Raw genomic sequence first — 20,813 nt, 5'->3', positions numbered from 1 at the left:
GAGCCAAAATGAGATAAAGATGCTACATAAGATTTCACTTTTACTTCTTATATTTTAAAATTATAGCAACTTTTCTGACTCAGTTTCCGCATCAGCTTAAGTTAGGCTCAACTTAGAAAAGCAGTATCTACCCAATTCAGCTAATAAATTTCGTGTTATTTTATTAAGATGACTTATACACATAAGCAGTTACCTCTCATGTAAAACAAGCACATATCTGTAATACGTTAAGGGTGACCACTGATCACTAGGTCACAAGCCCTGAAAATATGTTTTAGGGCCAAGTCCATGAGAAAGGGCTTAAGAAGTAAGTGAGGATGTGACATACACGACTCCCCTGGTTCAACCACATAGTATTCGTCAAGCCTCTTAATGATCCAGGAAAAAATCAAGAGGCAATGATCAAAGAGAAAGCTACTTACTCAGATATTGTAAAAAAATCCATAAGTTCAGATGTTGAAGCCTTGTTCCAATATGTAAACAAAGCATCTAGAAAATAAACATTTACTTAGAATCACAATATATATCATATACATTATGGAGAATCACCTGTCGTGAAAATGGGAAGGAACCTTGGAGTGTAGGCCTCTAAACCCTTTCCCTGCCCTCTTTTATAGCTGACCACTCTACACTGGATATCACACACCTGAGGCCTATTCACCTTCAACATGCTGTATTTGAACATTTGAACTGTAATTCCATCATGTCATCTCGTGCTACATTCTAGCATAATGCTCACTTAACTTATATGTAACATGCTCTTAAATAGACTAGAAAATTCTAAGAATACAAGTGTACATACAACCTAAAGCTGGGATCTCTTGTCTCCTACTACAGGATCTCTCCCGAACAGGGAATTTGTTGAAAATCTTTGCATATTACACACATAAGTTTGCTCTTTGAGTTTTAACTGAACAATATAGCTTGGATCTATCTCAAGTTTTTCTAAGTTGCATAATATTCCTCTATGTGGATAGACCATAATTGACTTAACTAGTCTCCTACTGATAGACAGTTACTGTTTCTGCCCCCTAACTTTTTGCTATTACAATTATGGTTCAATGAATATCCTTTTATGTGGGTCTTTGCATGCATGTCTAACTATACCTACAGGATAAGTTCTCTGAAGCAAAATAGCTGTACCGAATAGTATGTGCATTTAAACCTCTGTGTGAACCCTTAACAGTTTAGTATTACTGTCGTTTGAATTCTATCATCTAATAGCTAACCTTTTTTGCATTCTTATATTTCACACTGAGGTTGAGAAATAGGTAAAGAATTTTCTCTTAGGGAAAAAGCCAGAGTCTTTGTGGCCTGAGATGAGCAGAGAGGGTGGCTGTGGGGATGCTGATGGCTCATGAAGATGCATGGCCACAGGCTTTCACTCTACACTTGTCAAGAACAATGACAGGCAGGAATGACATGAGATATAGACTGAGAATCTGTTGTGTGCCAGACACTGTACTAGGTTCTCTCACAATTTCACATAGATTGTGCAATCTAATCCTCACCATAATCTGGGACAGAAGAAAGTTCTCATTTAGATGAGCTAACAGAGGCTCAGAGAAGTAAAGTAATTCTCCCATTCACCAGTCTGAAGAATCATGGCTGAGTGGGAATTCAAATCGTGTGCATCTGATTCTAAAGGTCGCTTGGCCTATTAGACCAGTAATAAGAGTGGGTCATGGGCTTCCATCTTTAGGGGTTTTGAGTTGAGATTCCAGAGGAACAGACTCTGGCTACTTGAGGCTGGCTATCAGGGTAGTAGGGTGAGCCCCCAGGGAGCTCAGTGCATGCTAGAGAGCCTGGTGGGATCACCCTGCAGACCCCTGCGGCCACCCTCAGCACACACCAGACAAAGTGGCCAGCAGCATGGGCAACGATGCTGCCATTCCTTGCTCTGGGCTCCAGGTATGGTTAGGGAGAGTGGGAAGACAGAGATAAGCTCTGTGAAGAGGAAAATGGCACAAGAAGGACAGCGAGGAAGGGCCCAGCATGTAAAAGGTGCTCATTAAATGTGGAATAAATGAAAGAGTAGCTACACAGTTACACAACTGATTTTGGCTGTCGGTGTGTTAACTATCTCTGGAGGCAATTTCTCCCCCTAACTCATACGACACACAAAACCCAATTGTAGGTAGATTTTTAGAGTTCAATGTGAAAATTTAAATAACACTGCTTTCAAAAAAAAAAAAAAAGAAAATATGAGAATACCTTCATGACCCTGGAGGTCAGAGAACATGTCTTAAATGGGATGCGCACACACACAAATTCTAATTATAAAGGGAAAACAATCGATAACTTGAAGAAAATCGAGAGAAAAATATATTCTGAAGAGGTGGTTGCATTTTTAAAATATGTGTATAATGTTAAAGAATAACTTTTACGGCCGGGCGCGGTGGCTCAAGCCTGTAATCCCAGCACTTTGGGAGGCCGAGATGGGCGGATCACGAGGTCAGGAGATCGAGACCATCCTGGCTAACACGGTGAAACTCCGTCTCTACTAAAAAATACAAAAAACTAGCCAGGCGAGGTGGCGGGCGCCAGTAGTCCCAGCTACTCCGGAGGCTGAGGCAGGAGAATGGCGTAAACCCGGGAGGCGGAGCTTGCAGTGAGCTGTGATCCGGCCACTGCACTCCAGCTTGGGCGACAGAGCAAGACTCCGTCTCAAAAAAAAAATAAATAATAACTTTTACTTGAATTCAAATGTTCTTGTATATTTGTCTTTAAAAAGCAATTATGTTCCTATTACAGGTCATATTCAATATTTGAAATTTAAAATAATTTAAAGAAAACTTTAAACAAAGGAAAAACAGAATTATAATGCTTGCTAAACATCATTATTACCATGAAGCAAAGTTTAGAACTTCTGACTTAAATGGGAAGACTTTCAACTTTGTAAACCCAAATATCAGACTAAGTGCCCTGTGCTAGCGTATTTGGTCATCATTCAGGGAAAGTCTCGCTCATCTGTTCTTTTTTTTTAAAATAGCATTTTAAAGTAATGAATCAAGAGAAGAACGAATTACCCAGTCTTTCTTTTAAGGACAAGCAGGTTTTTCCTACCATCTGAGCTAAAAAGTCAGATTGTACCTTGGCTGGAGTTGGGGAAAAAAAAGTCAGGCTGTTAATGCTGCTGAAATGGAAGCTTGATATAAAAGAAATACTATTTTCAAGCACAAATTCCTTCCACTGGCTAGTTAGTACACACCTCCTGCCCCCAGATAAAAGCAGCACAAGAAGCCTTCAGGTTCTCAAAAAATGGCACTTTGTTTTCAGGAGAGTTCATCCTAATTCAATCACCTTAACGAAGTTCACAGCACACCTTTTAATTCGTTGTAGGAAAAATAAGATTTTTGCCCAGGATGAGAACTGTGACATTGTTTACCGGGATTGTTTATATTACGCAGCCAGATACACAGACGAGCTAACAGAGTTGAAACTGTCCTGTCATACACATTCGCGAGCCTTATGCGGTCCAGAGAGAGCATCCATAGTTCTGCTCATTCTTAGTTTAAAATGTGGTTGTCCAACCCTCAAACAGAAACATAATCTACTATGATACCACCATTTCCATTAGAAAACTAAACTAACGTCTCTCCCACTTTCAGCCAGGAATATACACACTCTGAATGGAAGGAATGCTTAGGTCCGCCCACAACATATATTCTAATTCCAGAGACTAGCACAGTTATTCAAGCTGACAGTAAGTTTCTTTGGACGAATACAATTTTTTTTTAAAGTCAAAAGCTATTTTATGTATGTGCTTCTATCTCCTTCAGTTAACATGGTAGGTCCCAGTTTAATATACATCTAAGAAATAGGCCCATTCACATTTTAGAACTCATTTTCTAGAATAAAATTATTAAGGAAATGATTTTCCCACAATAAGATTCTTATTTCTATTGCATTTAGTCAATGAATATGCATTTTTAACAAGGAAGAAGATCCTTTGAAATCTTTGTATCCTTTCAACTTATTACAAGTTAAAAACAAACAAACCAAGTACTGAAACAGGCAAAACAGAAATCTCCATTTTTTAACCTACCATCAGACATGCTCTTTAAGATGTAGAGGAAACACATCAGCAGGCTCTTAATCTCAGACTGGTCAAGTTTATCACAGCGAACCACCGAATTTCCCAATGTGCTACCTTGTTGGTGCTAAAAAGAAAATACAGGTGATTTTTCTATTTAATTACGGGAGGAAAATGTGTTTCCCTTTTCTCCTGTGGAAGAGAAAGATTCTTAGAATCAAGTCAGATCATATACATTGGAAGGTGCAAGTAACTTGCTGACAATTAAACCACAGGCACCCTTTCACCCAAATATAACACACTCAGATGCTGCCCATGGAAGCCCTAGCTTGTCTCCTCAGCACGCCCTCCTAAGGGACAAGCAGAAGGCACAGACCTTTCACACTGGATAAACACAGCTTTAGCTGTGCCGAGTAAAACCTTCTGAGATGCCAAGTATATTGAAACCTCATGCAAGAAAGTATGTGTGCTAGGATCAAGAACAGAAACTATGACTTGGAAGACACTACACAACCAACCACCTCCTGACGACAACAGCGGTGGCTGAAACAGCAAGTGCCTGTGGTGCTGCTGTGAGCAAAGCACCCCAAAGCTTGCAGCCCGGGCGCCGTCATCCAGGGTGCATCATGGGGCGTGCTGTGGGCACTGCTCAGGGAACACAATAGGCAGGTGCCTGCCTGGGACAAACAGCGACACGTCAGCACAGCATCACCAAAGGTCCTAAACTGATGAGGTCACTCCATCATCAGCTTAGCTTAACACTGCAAACGTCAGAAACCTTGGGGGAAACGAGAGGGCAATTTTGCCACTAGGCAGCAGGTTCTCACGGAAAAAAAGCAGCACAAGAATCTCACCATGTGATTGCAAACACAGGAGATTTAAAAACTCTCCCAGTTGAATTTCCAATTGAAATTTAAAAATTTTTTTTTGCCAAATATCAAAGCAAAAACAATAGTGGAAAAAAAGGTGTTTTATTCAAGGTGCTGGTGGCCAATTGAAAATAAAATTATGTGTGTGTGAATATATATATACACACACACACATATATTAAATAGGCTTAATTAATAAAATATGTGAATATTTTTATTTACAGAAAAATACAGGGGCAATTAGTGGCAAAACTGGTATGGATGTACCCTCTGGCCTGCCCACTTGATCAGAGTCACTGGAGAACTCAGTACTTCCGGCAGTGGGAGAGAGGGTGTTGCGTGCATTGTCTCCTCTGGCAAAGTTGGAATCGTTAGAAGGGAAAAATCCACAGTGACCCGGTTTTTCCTGGCTGACTGGCAGCTCTCCTCCTCCTCTCCAGCGCTGCGTATGACACAAGCAGAGTGCCTTCGGAGCAGCTTCTCCTTCTACACACGAAGGCATGTTGGGGTCAAGGGAAAAGTTCAATACGTCATGACACACCCAAACTGAGCTGCTCGCACTTCAACAGAGCTGCATTTAACAATAACCATGTCAATGCCGGCCATGGGATGCGTGACAAGATTATAGACCTGATGCTGAGGAAGGATGTTTTCTGGGTGTTTTTGGAGAACTAGGGATAAATCCCTAAATGGCTCAGCTGTTTATTGGGATGGGTGCTTGTCTATAACTTGAAGTAACTTAGAAAATCTGTGCCCAAAGTGATACCAATCTACCATGGCTCCAGGTTTAAACCCACACTTTTATCCTTTCCTACAAAGTTCCAAATGGTCTGAGCATTTAGTAGTTTGAAGAAAAAAGGCTAAGTATGAGGAGGAAGTGCTGTGTTGTGGGTGGGTGCTGTGTGAATAAAGTGATTTCTCATCCCTGAATTACCTATATGATCAATTATTCTCTGGAGCTGGCTTCAGACCTAACACCCTTGTGGGTGGAGAGCTGTGTTGGTGACAGTGTCTCTGTTATAAAGACTACAGGGAATTGGTGGGGTGCAGTGGCTCACACCTGTAATCCCAGCACTTGGGAGGCCGAGGCGCTCAGGAGTTTGAGACCAGCCTGGCCAATATGGTGAAACTCCATCTCTACTAAAAATACAAAAATTAGCCAGGCGTGGTGGCATGCGCCTGTGGTCCCAGCTGCTGGGGAGGCTGAGGCAGAAGAGTCGCCTGAACCCAGGAGGCAGAGGTTGCGGTGAGTTGAGATCGTGCCACTGTACTCCAGCCAGGGCGACAGAGCGAGACTCGTCTCAAAAAAAAAAAAAAAAAAAAAAAAAAAAAGACTGCAGGGAATTGAGCTGGGCAGCATTTTGAGTCCCTCCATGTCCAACCCACCAGAGCCATTCACTCAAGATGCTCCACTGCAAACCCTGCCCAGGATCTGAGGTTGTGGAAATCAGAGCATTTCAAGGAATGGGCCCCGACCTTAAAGCTCTCATCACCTACTCCAGGTCAGCTGGGTGGTTTAGGATAAAACAAAAGGTCACACTTAAAAGGCACTAGAACATGAAGTACGTTTACTTTGGGCTAAATCCATTGATTACAAGAACACTTGTGTTGGGTGAAAAGCAATTACCTTATCCAGGGAATTGCTCTTCTCACTATTCCTTTCTGGAAGGCTGTTACCCGAATCTGTGCTTATGAGAGATCCTCTCGAATCAGCATTTCTCACACTGTTGATGTTTGGAGTTGATGTCGTATATGGAGAAGCTAAATGGAAATCAAGCCAAGAATAAAGTTTTATTAAGACAGAACAAAATGAAGATGAGTACTGAACTTTAAGGGATATTGCTTTTATTGCACTTATATTTTCTGTTAGGAAGTCGGCTCACGAGTTGCATTCCATTACTTCACCTTTAAAGAACCAGGTCATATACAATGAGATAAAAAGAAATTAGTCTGAAATATTCAGATGTAAATGTCAATTCACTTATTAGAAACCTCTTTGATCGCTAACAGTGCACACCTGTTTCAGAATGTGATAGAATGAAGACTAAAAAATTAAAAGATAAATCCACCTACAACTATCAAGTCACAAAATGAAACCATACAACAAACTCGTAGCATTCAAACTGATAATAAACACTGAGGAGCCTACCAAACTCTGAGGGGTGTCATGGGGTGTTTTAAATTTTCAAGAACACAGTGATCCGTGACCTTGGCCAGAAGCTGCCATTTCAGCAGCCAGTTGTGCTATGCTCCTTTTGAAGACATATTTGTGAAGCTGGGTATTTGGAGGGCTTCACAAATAAAAGGCAAGTAATCAGTGAGAGACAGGAAATGCGAATGGTGCTGGCCAATATGACCCAAAGGTTGAGAAGCTGTCAGTGTCCAACAGGCACATACCACCCATTTGTAGTTAGTTGTGATTATTAAAAATAAAATTAAACTTTTTTCTTTAAATGTATGCATATTATTTCCTTTAAGTGCCTACTAAATTGTTAGAATGTAAGTACTTATTAAGTTATTTGGTTCTACGTACCTAATAAACAGAACTGTTGGGCGTGTCTTTTGGCCTAGGGATGCCATGAAGAAAAGTGACACTAAGGGTGCTGTGAATGGGGAATATTTGGGAATCTGCTATAAACAACTCTGAACAGAAAGGAAATCTAATGTATAAATAAAATTTGTGATGTCCATGAAAAAAACAGCATTTGAAGGCAGAAATCACTCCCCATCTTGGTACTATGGAATTTTAAGGTAATAGATTGACTTCCTGCTTAGATAAGATTTATTAAATAAATCACACAATTTAAAATGACTCTTTGGTCTGGTACATTCCGTGCTGAACCAAAAGGCGTGCCTGCAGCGGAAAGGCCTGGCTGGTTTGGCAGATGGCATCAGGAGATTTGGACTCTGTGTCTGGCAGCTGTGAGCACACATTCTCCCAGACCCAAGCTGAAGATGGCGTTACTTGGCACTTCACAACAGGCTGGTCGTTTTCAGACCTCAGGAGGCAAATGAGCTGCCATGGACTGGGATATTTCTAAGTCAAAAAATAAATTAACAACAAAATAAATATAGCCAGCCCCTAGGTTACACCAAAAGTATGTTTGAAAGTGACTTGGTTGTTGCCCTTCTAAATGTGATGGCTAATAGCATAAATTCATCATCTCTCAGGCAATGTCAAGATGGTCTTTAACTCTTTTGTTTGTTTGCTTGTTTTTTTGAGACAGAGTCTTGCTCTTTCGGCCAGGCTAGAGTGCAATGGTATGATCCTGGCTCACTGCAACCTCAGCCTCCCGGGTTTAAGCAAGTTTCCTGCTTCAGCCTCCCAAGTAGCTGGGATTACAGGCGACCGCCACCAAGCCTGGCTAATTTTTTGATATTTCTAGTAGAGACGAGGTTTCACCATGTTGGTCAGGCTGGTGTCAAACTCCTGATCTCAGGTGATCTGCTCGCCTTGGCCTCCAAAAGTGCTGGAATTACAGGTGTGAGCCACCACTCCCGGCTGATCTTTAACTCTTTAACCTTAGAAGGAATACGTGTGACATCAAGGTCATAAATCCTTCCCTCTGTTGAACACTCAGATTTATTCATTGCTATTCCTGAAACTGATTCAGTGTTAAAGACCAAGAAAAGAAGAACCAGGGGAATTTGAAAATAGAAGCGGAGGCTTGAACATGTAGAACATTAAGCCTTATTGTCAGCCAGTGGCTGCATCTCCCCAGGAGAGAAACCATGTGAATGATCGTCACAAGGGACAGGTAAAAATCCTGTGAAAAAACTATGGCCTTTTTCTGTATTCAGATAAGAAACACATGCTATTACCAAATTATAATTTTTCTAATATAATCATATTTCATATTTAAAGTAGAACAGCATTTGAAGAACACAGAAGTCAAGAAAAAGAACACAGAACTCAAGAGAAAGCTCCTCAGTAAAGTAAAATTAGATCCTAAGTTCTCAGAGTTTCCAGCTTGGTTCCAGAACTAGAGTCCTAATTTAAGGCAAACAGATGGAAATGCAATATATCAAAATCAATATGCTTAGTTTGTTCCTATTTTATATGTCTTTGTGTATGTGTTTGTATTTAATACCCTGGCCCAGAGCATAGCTTTTAAAGTCCTTAAATGACACTTGAGTAAAATGAAAAGAAGATAAATTCACCCCTCCTCCCGTGGTACCACCGAGTAGGTGGAAAAAGAAACCCTGAGCCTCAGAACGCTTGCCTTTTAAAATGAATGTAATCTCAGAGTAGTTTTTATCCAGGCAGTGAATCACTTTTAAAACTCTCAGGCACCATGCTCCAAAGACATTAAAAAAACTGTGATGGCACATTCTCAGTATGTGTGGAAACAGGATTCTTCTAACAGAGATGTAAGGAGACTTTGCTCTTGAAGGAGAAGCACCAGGACTAAAATTAGCTAGAAACTCCCTGATGAACAGAGTTGCTAAAGCTGCCAGAAAAAAACTAGTAAACCCAGTTCAAAGATGAGGCTTCCCTGGAAGGTATTCCTAAAAGAGAACAGGGATTTAAGTCTTCAAGAAAGGAGGCAATATAGATAGCCTGAGGATAATAAGCCTGTCGTGGTGAATTCCTATGAAACGTGGATTTGGATTTTAAAATTTAAGAGTGAAAAAGGATGAAGTCAGTCTCAAGTGCTTTCCATAGCTGCACCATCAACCTGGAGCAATTGGAGGCCATGATGCTAAAGATCCCCAATGGCCTATTTCCAAGTTCTAAAGAAGTCCCCAATCCTAACAAGGTGAATTCTGAATTGGAGAAGAGTCAAAAAAGTCAAACAGAAGCATTCAAACTTTGCGGAAATGATCAAGGTTACAGTCAAGTGATGTTTCCACTCATCTGGTTCCTCTCTGTCAAGCACCATACGCATCATACTAGCTCTTAATCCCTCTAACGACCGTTTTGAAGACGGTGTACGGAGGTCAAAAAAGATAGACAACATCCTGCCATGGCAACAAGCAAATGGTCGATTCCAGATCCAAGGCTGCATCTGTCTGGCTTTAATGCTAGTGCTGTGAACCACTGCAGATCACACCCTCTGAGGAAGGTCCCCTCCTGCTTCTGGAGCAGTGGCTGGGAATGGGGCAGAGCAGGGCAGAGACAGAGCGAAGGCCCAGAAGAAAGGCAAAGGGAAATTCGTGACAGCAGCCGACATTTGCTGAGCATTTACCGTGTGCCAGGCTCTGTTCCAAGCATTTTGCATGAATTAACTCTTTTAATCTTTACAGTGTCAACTAAGGAGAGCATAACTGTGAAAAAGACACATAAGTATCAACCAGATTAAGGACTGGTATTATTATTGTAGGATAAATTTGGGCATTGGTGTGGGTTTTCTCATGTTAAATCCTACTCAGTTTCATCCCCTACCTGAAATAGCATATTAACACCACCACCACCGGCAAAGGTAAAGACATAATCTCAGAGCGGGCAAGTCCTTGAGTTAATCGGATGAAGGCTGCCATTTATTTTATCCCATGAATTAGTCCCGTTATTGGGTAGTCTAGCCACTAGCCATAGTAGGCTGCTTTCTTTATTCACAATGTGATAAAGAGAGGGAGAAATAAAGACTGAAGAAGTCTGTGAGCACCTGTGACAATTCTTGGAAGATACGTATATATATATGTAAACGGCTATCTCTGAGAAAAAGCTAGCACAGAAGTTCAATTAGTCAGAATATTAACAAGTACATTATGTCCGGTATTTTCTTATGGAGAAACTATGAGAATTTTGATTTGTGTCATGTGTTTTTCTCTCAGAGGGGACTGCTCTTCTGTTATTTCACACAGAAAAAGTCTTGTGGGGCAGATTTTTGAAAACTGATTTTAGGATTGAATTCTAGCCATAAACTGCTATGTTCTTTAGGAATTACTATGTCACATTTCATCAAAATCACTAACACTACAAATCAGTGTTCCCCTCCCCCCACCACCTGCAAAAATATTCCTTAACAGTATACACAATCCAATTAAGATTTAAAATGAAAACTCAACAAATGTTGAACAAAAAGCAAACAGTGCAAGCCTGTGATTAACTGTATGATCCTGAGGAGTCACAGGCATCCGGGACCTTTATTTCAGGGCATGGCTGAGGGGTTTCAGTTGTTGACTATCACAAACAGGGAAAGAATACTCAGGGCAGAAACTCAGACTTCAAGGCCCTACCACACAAGTGTGACACGTTCACCAACCATCGGCTCCGAGACACTTTCAGAGTGATGGCGGAGAGAAGCCCACAGGAGCAGGGAGCATTACCAATGCCAGAGATGGCGCCCAGCAGGTCCTTGTGCAGGCTGTTGTCCAGGGTGCTGCCCTTCTGTGGTGTCACCAGCGGATTCACAGCTGGCAGAGCCAGGGATTCGTCCTTCACAGTCTGTCAAGGGAAGGAAAGCAGAAACAATCAAAGATGTCTGGAGAGGATTCCTCCCCTGTTCTTGGAAGTGCCAGGGCAAGTGCAGGACCAAGACAGCCTGATGCATTCAACGTGCCTGCCTGCATGGGAGAAGCAGCCTTGCGGTGTGGGCGAGGGAGGAGGGTGGGATGGGTCAGAGTGGGAACAGGGGGCGTGGGATACGGATGCTGGGTGGGGGTGGGGGAGAGAAATCACGTCCCATAAAGTCTTGTTTCTCTCTCCCCAGCATTTCTAATACCTTTCCCTTTCCAGAGCTCTGATGCCCAACATTTCCTTAGATTATTCTTTTTTCTTTTCCTTCAGAGAAAACCTCCCCTGCTCTTTCTAACGGGAATGCTGGTTCTTATCTGTAATGCGGGGAATTACGACAGCACCAATGACAGTCTCTAGATGTTCGTAGCATCATGTGAACTTCAGTGGAGAAATCATACTAATTTTGAAGTTAGGTCAAAAAACGGGATTTTACTTTGGTGAAAGTGTTCATTTTTGTTAGGACTGAAACAGTTCAGAGAGGTCACATTCTACTCTGAATTACTCTGGTTTGAAAAACAGACAGGGTTAGAGAATACAGGTGTGAAATGCAATGTTGTACAGGGTGAGATAAGCGAGGTGCGCTTAGGATAGAGAGAGTTTATGTCCTTTAGAGCAGCCACACACGCACAAAACCTATACATACGGTTCATCTCAGTGTAATGTTATTTAGGAACGTAATTGGAGGTGAAGAGGTAGTTTAAAAATGGGACACTGCATCACTGTTGGGGTGGGAGGGAGGGACAGAAACATATATGAGACTCTGCAAGTGTACACCCATAATGACAAGGTGGGAAGATGAACAACCAAGCCAGTTCATGAGACCAGAGTACCAGGGAAAGGGGAAATGCTAAAATAACATGTGCTGAAATTCATAGCAGATAAGCCCTCTGAGGCCAAGACAGAATTAGAAAGAGAAGGAGTGCCGGTTTTAGATTGTAAAACTCTTATAAACTTTATTAATTAAAAATTGTTATAGGTTAACATTTAAAAAGTCTTTTGCAACTGAAATGTGACAAGAAATTTGATAGTGATAATGCTTTGAAAAAGCTGAATTGCAAGATGAGTCCAAGAATCCTTTTTCAAAAACAATCATATCAAAGGTACCAAAGACTGAGTAAAAAAAAGTAAAATCATCTCTAACCAAAAACTTTTGAGATAATTTCTGGGGTCATATCTCTGTTGACTCAATTTCATCAGGAGAACATGGTTTTTATACTTATTTTTTAACAAGAATTGAAGGTTTAGTGATTGACCCCATGTTAGCTAGAAATGCAAGAGTCGCACTGGCAAAATAAAGGGGGGTGTGTACTGGGTTGAGTAGTGTCCCCCAACAAATTCATGTCTATCTGGACTTCAGAATGTATCCTTATTTGGAAATAGGATCTTTCCATTATATATCTAAGATGTAAGTTAAGATGAGGTCATACTGGGTGGATCCTAAACCCAATCACTAGTGTCCTTATAAGAAGAGGAGATGGTGCCGGGTGTGGTGGCTCATGCCTGTAATCTCGGCACTTTGGGAGGCCAAGGCGGGCGGATTGAGAGGTCAGGAGTTCAAGACCAGTCTGGCCAACATGGTGAAACCCTGTCTCTACTAAAAATACAAAAAAATTAGCTGGATGTGGTGGTGGGTGCCTGTAGTCCCAGCTACTTGGGAAACTCAGGCAGGAGAATTGCTTAAACTCAGGAGGTGGAGGTTGCAGTGAGCCGAGATTGTGCCATGGCACTCCAGTCTGGGCAACAGAGCAAGACTCTATCTTGGAAAAGAAAGAAGAGGAGAGGGACACAGAGGCACAGATAAACACCATGGAGAAGGGACACCAAGTGAGGGTAGAGGCAGAGACTAGTGCGATGCCACCACAAGCCAGAGAGCACCCAGGATTGCCTGCAGCATCAGCAGCTGTGAGAGGAGCACGGCCCAGACTCCTCCCCAGGAGCCTCCAGTAGGAACCGACCCCACTGACACCTTGATTTTGGACTTCTGGCCTCCTGAATGGGAGAGGATAAACTGCTGCTGCTCTAGGCCACCCAGCTTATGGCGCTTTGTCCTGGGACCCAGTACAGGCTGAGTTGACGTGACCACATTTACGTACCATGCCGGCATTCACGGGGAAGGGTGATACATCCCTCACATTGATCCGCTGGACGTTTTCAATCAGCAGACCAAACAGAGGCAGGTAGAGGGTGGCTATCCTTGCCTGATGACTCTGAAAAGACACACATGGTAAGTATGACCCAGGATTCTGAGAACTGAACTAAGTTGTCACTGACCATCTCCTTTATTTGGCTCTTTCCTATAAAGACAGATATTTGATTTTAGTCCCAAAACAGAGCAAAGTCTTAGTGCTGTTACCATGAATTTTCTAATTGATTACTTTCTTTATACCACTTAAAATAAAGGACATTATCAATACACATTCCTTCCATTGGGGACCACTCACCCTTGAAGCATATCTGTCATCAAAAGAATGCTTTATCAGCAGGTTCTTGAGCACACTGATGGCGATCAGACGGACCTCCCGGAACTCCTGGAGGGCTGTCCCCACCTCCCTCAGTAACAGTCCCACCAAGAAGTGGTTTCTGCAGAACTCATCTGTTAATGAGTAGTCAAGCTGGAGGTCTGAAATGAGGATAGAAACTACTTCAGGTAGGAAAAATGCAATGCTCTTTGAATAAAAAAAACAAAACAAAACTAAGACCCATCCTCTGCATTCAGCCCACCCTGGGTGTCAAGAGATGATTAGACTTGGCTTCAAATGAGAAAGGTACAAGTCTGCTCTACTTCTTAGCACATGAGAATCTTAAATGAAAGCCAAATTTAAATACAATTAAGTGCACTGGATTTTGGAACATATTGCATCCTACATAATTAAATTAGTGAACAGTTTAAGTACCAATTTTTAGACTAGAGCACAGCATATGTTACATTAAAAATATAACTTTGTTAGCGACAAAGTTAAAACGTCACACTAGCTAACAGAATTGTATAAGAGCAGTTTGTGCATAACAAACATGTAATTAAACAATAAACATACATGGCTTATTAAAATGTTATTTACTATATGAGTTCATATATTCCTTTCCTGGTGATTAATGCCTATATATTCCATTAAAACCCAATGAATTTAAAATAAACAAATTAATACATAACCTACTTATTCTGCTATCTCTGAATGAAGAACTTATTTAACGCAGTATTTCCTAAGATTTTCTCCTAATATTTCTCCATCTCTGAAAACAAATATAAATTTAATATAAGCTAAAATTAAAATGGAGAAAGCATCAAACCAAACTGGTAAATCACCAGCAAGCTAAATGACAATGAGAGCTCTTCTGGAAAATAGATAGGAGTAAACATGAACTCTACTCTGGAAGGGTACATAAAAACAGCTGAACATCACTCTGAAGATGAAATACACATTTCAGGAAGCTGAAGCTACGTTGTGAATTGTCAGACTGACTCCATTATTAAAGGAAAGTCTATAGATCTATCCCTTTGCCTTTCATCCCGTATCAGATAGCTACTAACTAAATCTACCCAAAATACGGACACAAGTTCTACGAAACCCTTTAGTAGAAGGGGGAGAGTAGTCATTTTCTAGATTAATTATGTTCATTGTTTATGATTATTTCACCTAGTTTATCTAAACTATAAGTCATAGCTTGAGTTCACTTAAATCTCTTAGAAGAAACTACTTATGGTTTAACTGTGTGTCTGCTCACACATCTGTGCTTGTGTGTATGAATCTGCATGAGAAATTACATGGTCTGGATGTGTGTCCCCTCTGAATCTCATGTTGAAATTTGATACCCATTGTTGGAGGTGGGGCCTGGTGGGAGGTGTTCGGGTCATGGGGGTGAATCCCTCATGAATGGCTTGGTGCCCTCCTTGCCATAATGAGGGAGTTCTCACTCTGAGTTCACGCGAGATCTGGTTGTTTACAAGAGTGTGGCACCTCACTCCCCATCTCTCTTGCTCCCTCTCTCACCATGTGACCTGCTGGCTCCCTGCTCGCCCTCCACCATGATTGGAAACTTCCTGAGGTCTCACCAGAAGCCAATGTTGGCGTCATCCTTCTCGTACAGACTGCAAAACTGTGAGCCAAAATAAACCTCTTTTCTTATTTTTTTTTGAGAGAGGGTCTTGCTCTGTTGTGCAGGCTGGAGTGCCATGGCATAATCTGCCTAGATTGCAGATTTCACTGCAATCTCTGCCTCCTGGGCTTAAGTCATCCTCCCACCTCAGCCTCCCACGTAGCTAAGACTACAGGTGTGTGCCAACATGCCAGGCTAATTTTTGTTTTCTTTTTTTTTTGGTAGAGACAGGGTTTCATTATGTTTCCCAGGATGATCTTGAGCTCCTAGGCCAAGTGATGCTCCCAGCTCAGCCTCCCAAAGTGCTGGGATTATAAGTGCGAGCCACTGCACTGGCCCTCTTTTCTTTATAAATTACCCAGTCTCAGGTATTCCTGTAGAGCAACACGAATGGACTAACACAAGAAAGGAGGTGAAGGTGGGGGTGGGAGGTAAGTGAGGAGAAAGAAAATGAAAATTCTAAAAAACATTTATTCCTATCAGTGTAGTAAGGCAAATTACCCACACATGTTCCCCCACAACTGAGCGAAGCCCGTCTTGCTACCAAATACCCTAGAAGTCTATAAGAGCTTGTGCTGCCCTGCCGGGTCATAGTGAGACGGGCATCAGCACACATCCACTGCACAGCCACTGGGCAAAAAGAGCTCCCTGGGCTCTGTACCAGGTGGAGGGAAGGAGAGTCCCCAGGTACAGGAGACTGGCTGAGGCTGTGGTGAGGTTGGAGGCGCAGGGCAGGAGAGAGTGGTTAATTCCAGTTGGGGAACTGGAAGGGGGTGAGGAGACCCTGGGAGGCCCCATGCAGGAGGTATGCAGTGGCTGGCTTGGGGAGGAAAATGAGGATTCCACAGGCGGGAGCTATTTGAGGTGGAGGGGTGGCATGATGTGTCTGAGGAGCTGGGAGTCGGCAGGGATGCCTAGAATGTGTAGAATAAGGGGGTGTGAGACCACAGAGGTGGGAGGCCAGGGTTAGATCAGGGGACACTGAATACCTACCTGTTCTCTCAGCCCAGAAAAACTCTCCCCCAGATATGTGGGTGCTTGGCTCACCCTTCACCTTCTTCCAACTGTTATCTGGCCACTCTGTCTCAAATGTCACCCCTTTTCATATCTCCTTTCCTTGCTTTGTTTGTTCTCCTTAGGATGCATCAGTGTCTGACATTCTATGTATTTTGTGTATGTAGAATAGCCGGGGATTATCATCCAGGTTGTACATAACTTATTCTGAAGCTCAACACAGTTGGTGCGGGGTAAATATTTGTTGAACACATGAATGCCAGCTCCAGGACCACAGTCCCCCCGCCTGATCCTTAAAAGGCAGTACCAGTCTGTTTAGGGGGAAGTTGTTTGTCTCTGAACGAATGCCTTAGTGTGTTTCTCTTGGAATTCAGAAGCAGTTAATTCAGGTGCCACTAGCAGTTTGGTGGCATCCTTCCACTTTTTCTCTCCTTTAGCACAAAATACCTGAGCACATACAAGGAACTAAGCTCAATAAATATTGCTTGACAGACCTGACAGACTGATTTGTTCAATTTGATTTACTCAGTGAAGACAAAGACATTTCTATGAGCTCAACTCTCTTCAAACTTAAAGATAATACAGGACATTAATAAAGACTCAACATACAAACATGAAAAGCATGTAAAAAAGCCACATTGCTTGTGATTTTGATTACTGCCACCACTACGGACAAGGGCTATGAAAATAGAATAATGAATTTTGGGGGTGAAGCAGGGATGTTTGTTTTACTTCTTAAAGAAACATCCTAGAGTACCCAGTGACTTCAGGAGCAAAAAACCAGATGCCTCCCTGGGATGTTACAGCAATGTCTTAGCTCCAGTGAAAAAAATCACTAATTTATGGTCAGCTTAACAAATTGATCAAATTATATAGGAAATGCTTAACAGAACAGCATATGGAAGCAGTTCGGCCATCACTTGCATTCTTTATTTTTTAGAGGAGGAAAATGCAAGAAAGCACGCGTCACACCCCACACCTACCTACAGGAGTGTCATTTGACTCCACAGTTGGTGAAAGAAAAGCTAATTCATAAGAAAAAAGGAAAAGTGAAACAAATAAAAATAAGCTATAGCAACTGAAATAGATTTCTTTTCTTTAAGCAAAGGGATTTTTCAATGAAATAGCCATACTGGCATGATCTGTAGTCTGATAAGTTTGCTGAAAAGTTCCCATATTTTATCAATATTTTTTGAAATAGAAATTTCTAAGAAAAAAATTAATCAATAAAAAATCAGAAAATTCAAATATCATGTTTGAATCAATTATCTTTTCTTATTGAAAATAAAAGTCTCTCTTTGTGAAAAGGTTAATGGATATAAAGATGGATTACCTTGGTATCTTTGAATCCTGCCTTTTCCAAACGGCATTGGTAAGTTCAATGGAATATAATGTTCATGGTTGCACACTACACGGAGAAATTCAAACTTGTATTCAAACAGGGTCTGCAGGAAGAAGTGTTTAGTTATAAATATCCAGCTGGATATTTTATACAGGATTCTAAAAAACCTATTAGCAATAGTATGTTAGAAATAGTCATTAGCTTCTTGACCTTCTTAGAACTGCATATTCTATTGCATTGTACAGATTTCAGGATGGCTGCAGGGATTGATTTGAAAACTAAGGACACATTTCATTAAACAATGTCTTCAACTGGTTTTTAGGGCATTTATTGTTTACGTTCCTCCTACTTCAATGAAGGATTTCAGGTAGCTTATAATTACAGACACAGGCTCAATACAATAAAAAAATTAGTAAGGCAGAGCTTTTAAAAAAAATAAAGGAAAAAGGTAATTCTACCAGAGAAAGCTACATGGTGACTTCTGTTACCAGTAACAATCCCCGCATTACCTTTGGGTCTCCAGGAGCAAAGCAGCTAATGTAGTTGTTGATCTGCTTGAAGACAAAGCCCCTGTCCATGAAGGTGAAACATCTCTGTGGAGGAAAACAAGCAAAAAGGTATTTCAGGTCCAAACATTTCAGAAATTTGGATTCAAAGCAGCATTTATTGCTAATAAGTTTTTCCACTGACATAAAAAACATGCCATCAACACTGCCAGAGCACCTACTCTATTCTAGTCACTCTGCTAGACAGCTCGTAAAAAGCACAACTTTGTCCCATAACTGACATCCTCTTCCCTGCACGTCCCCACCTTGATGAAGACAGCAAGGCTATGATTTGCGTTCTTAGATGCCTCTGGATTATCTCGAAACTTCTGAGTGATGTGTGGCATCAGCATATTTACAACGGTTTCCACTGCATGATGATAGGATGCAGGAAATCTCTGGTTTCGCAGCAACTAAAAAGAATTCAGAGCAAACATTTATTATTTAATAAGTTGCAATCACTTGGGAGGAAAAAAAACATCTCATCCCTGAGTCCATCTTAAAACACCCAGAGTTCCTTGCTGGGTGTGGTGGCTCACACTTGTAACCCCAGCACTTTGGGAGGCCAAGATGGGAGGATCACTTGAGCCCAGGGATTTAAGACCAGCCCAGGCAACATAGCAAGACTCCATCTGTACAAAAATTAGGTGGGTGTGGTGGTGTGCACCTGTAGTCCCAGTTACTCAGGAGGCTGAGGTGGTAGGATTGCTGGAGCCCAGCAGTCTAAGGCTGCGGTGAACCAGGATCAGCCACGGCACTCCAGCCAGGGTGACAAAGCAAGGCCCAGTCTCAAAAAACCTCATAAAACCTCAGAGTTCTAGTCTTGTTTGTCTGAAATTAGAAAAAATGAATTAACCCTCCTTCTTTCAAAGTACCGTACAAGTGTTCAAATACTTCAAATAAGTGCTGTGGATTAAAACTGGAACCACAAGCTTCAGTGTATCACCTAAAAAATGTTTGTAAAAAGGTAGAGATTCTGCATCCATTCCCAAAGATTCTGAGTCAGGGGCCTGGCAGGGGGTGCAGGGGGAAGGGGCAAGAACCTGCATTTTTACTGAGCATCTTTGATGATTCTGGTGCCTGTACCTCTCAGAGATCTCTTTAGAAAGCACTGGCTTACATTTAAGCTCCAAATATTCAAACTGAAAATACACGTTTTGATGATTGTGCATGATTAGTTTAAACTGCTTGGCACCAGTCTTCTTACAATCAACTTTACATAGTAATCTTTCCCCAACAGGAACCTACAAAATTACTCAGATTACTTAGCAATTAGCTAACACTTACATATATCTTCTACATGTCAGACACTGTACTACATATTTGTATGAAATTTTTCATTCAATTCTTGTAATACTCCTATAAGTTTAATTCTCATTTGTTAAAGGGGTCAGAGAGGTTAGGTACATGTGTCCTTAGTCACACAACTAACAACAACGATTCAGACCCAGGTCTACCACGGAATCCAAAACTTGGGCACTTTCTGTTACATGAAGCCGCACTCCCCCTGTGTCTATAAATAGAATAATTTACTGAGAGCCTGAAGTAGGAAGGATGCTCCATTACATTGATCCATTCATGCATTTAATTATAACAGCCGCAAGAGGGGGTATTTTCATCCCCATTCTACAGACCGGAAAACTGAGGCTTGGAGAGCTCACTAAAAAGTACTAATTGATCTTTAATAAAACTGTTCTTGTCTTGTCTTCCCCCTTTTAGTAACAGAACAGTAACGGTTTTACAGGGGCACACGGCTGCCCAGCCAGACTACATTTTCCAGTCTAAACCACTAGGTATGAGCCACATGACCAAATTATGGAAGGGGTGCGTGCCTTGTTCAGGCCATGCTCCTAAAAGGAGCCGCTGGCCTCCCTTGTTCCTTCCTGTGCCACTGCCTGGACTGCGCTGTGGCAGCGAGCCAGCTTCTCAGCCATGTGGATGAGGTTAACATCGCAGGCTGGATAACTGGATCGGAGGAGCTTGAGTCACTGAACGACCTTGGGGAACTAACTGCCCTGTTCTCCAAACTGCCTACCAGCTCATGATTGTCCAAGAGAAAAATGAACCTTCTGTCAAATTTAAACCACTATTATTATGGCCTGTGTTAGAGCACCAAACCAACGTCCCAATATCAACCAAACAGTATTTTCTAAAACTGGGAACTGGAACCTAGACATTTCTGACATGACAGCAGGCATTATCTTATGCATTAAATGCCAGAACCTATTAGGAATATTTGAAATACCAGCTTTTAACAATTTCAATTCTCAAACCAATAACGAGGAAATGTTTATAAACTTACATAGCGTCAAGAATCCAGTGAGGAAAGAAAGGATCAGTAATAAAAATGTGAAGTTCACCAACTTTAAAAAACAGAATGGCAAAATGTGAAACTCCAAAGGGATTTTGTTGCATATGTGCGACCAATAACTCTATATCCTGAGATGACAGC

The 20,813-nt window shown here is 41.6% G+C and overlaps 1 protein-coding gene across 30 annotated transcripts in view; it reads right to left on the bottom strand.

The window, feature by feature from the left end:
* The window catches only part of LOC105477721 (dedicator of cytokinesis 9), a 298,629-nt gene that overhangs the window by 58,610 nt on the left and 219,206 nt on the right, over window positions 1–20,813 (bottom strand). For all 30 annotated transcript variants that reach the window (XM_071081085.1, XM_071081090.1, XM_011734482.3 and 27 more), the window contains 9 exons: window positions 18,628–18,774; window positions 18,326–18,409; window positions 17,808–17,919; window positions 13,807–13,985; window positions 13,459–13,572; window positions 11,176–11,293; window positions 6,533–6,666; window positions 4,049–4,163; window positions 423–489 (listed from right to left, as the gene is read on the bottom strand). In XM_071081085.1, the coding sequence (XP_070937186.1) occupies window positions 423–489; window positions 4,049–4,163; window positions 6,533–6,666; window positions 11,176–11,293; window positions 13,459–13,572; window positions 13,807–13,985; window positions 17,808–17,919; window positions 18,326–18,409; window positions 18,628–18,774 (1,070 nt within the window). The remainder of the gene's footprint in view (window positions 1–422; window positions 490–4,048; window positions 4,164–6,532; window positions 6,667–11,175; window positions 11,294–13,458; window positions 13,573–13,806; window positions 13,986–17,807; window positions 17,920–18,325; window positions 18,410–18,627; window positions 18,775–20,813) is intronic.

The sequence above is a fragment of the Macaca nemestrina genome, chromosome 16 (assembly GCF_043159975.1).
Source record: "Macaca nemestrina isolate mMacNem1 chromosome 16, mMacNem.hap1, whole genome shotgun sequence".
Classification (NCBI taxonomy): Eukaryota; Metazoa; Chordata; class Mammalia; order Primates; family Cercopithecidae; genus Macaca; species Macaca nemestrina.
This window is presented reverse-complemented; position numbering and strand designations above follow the sequence as displayed.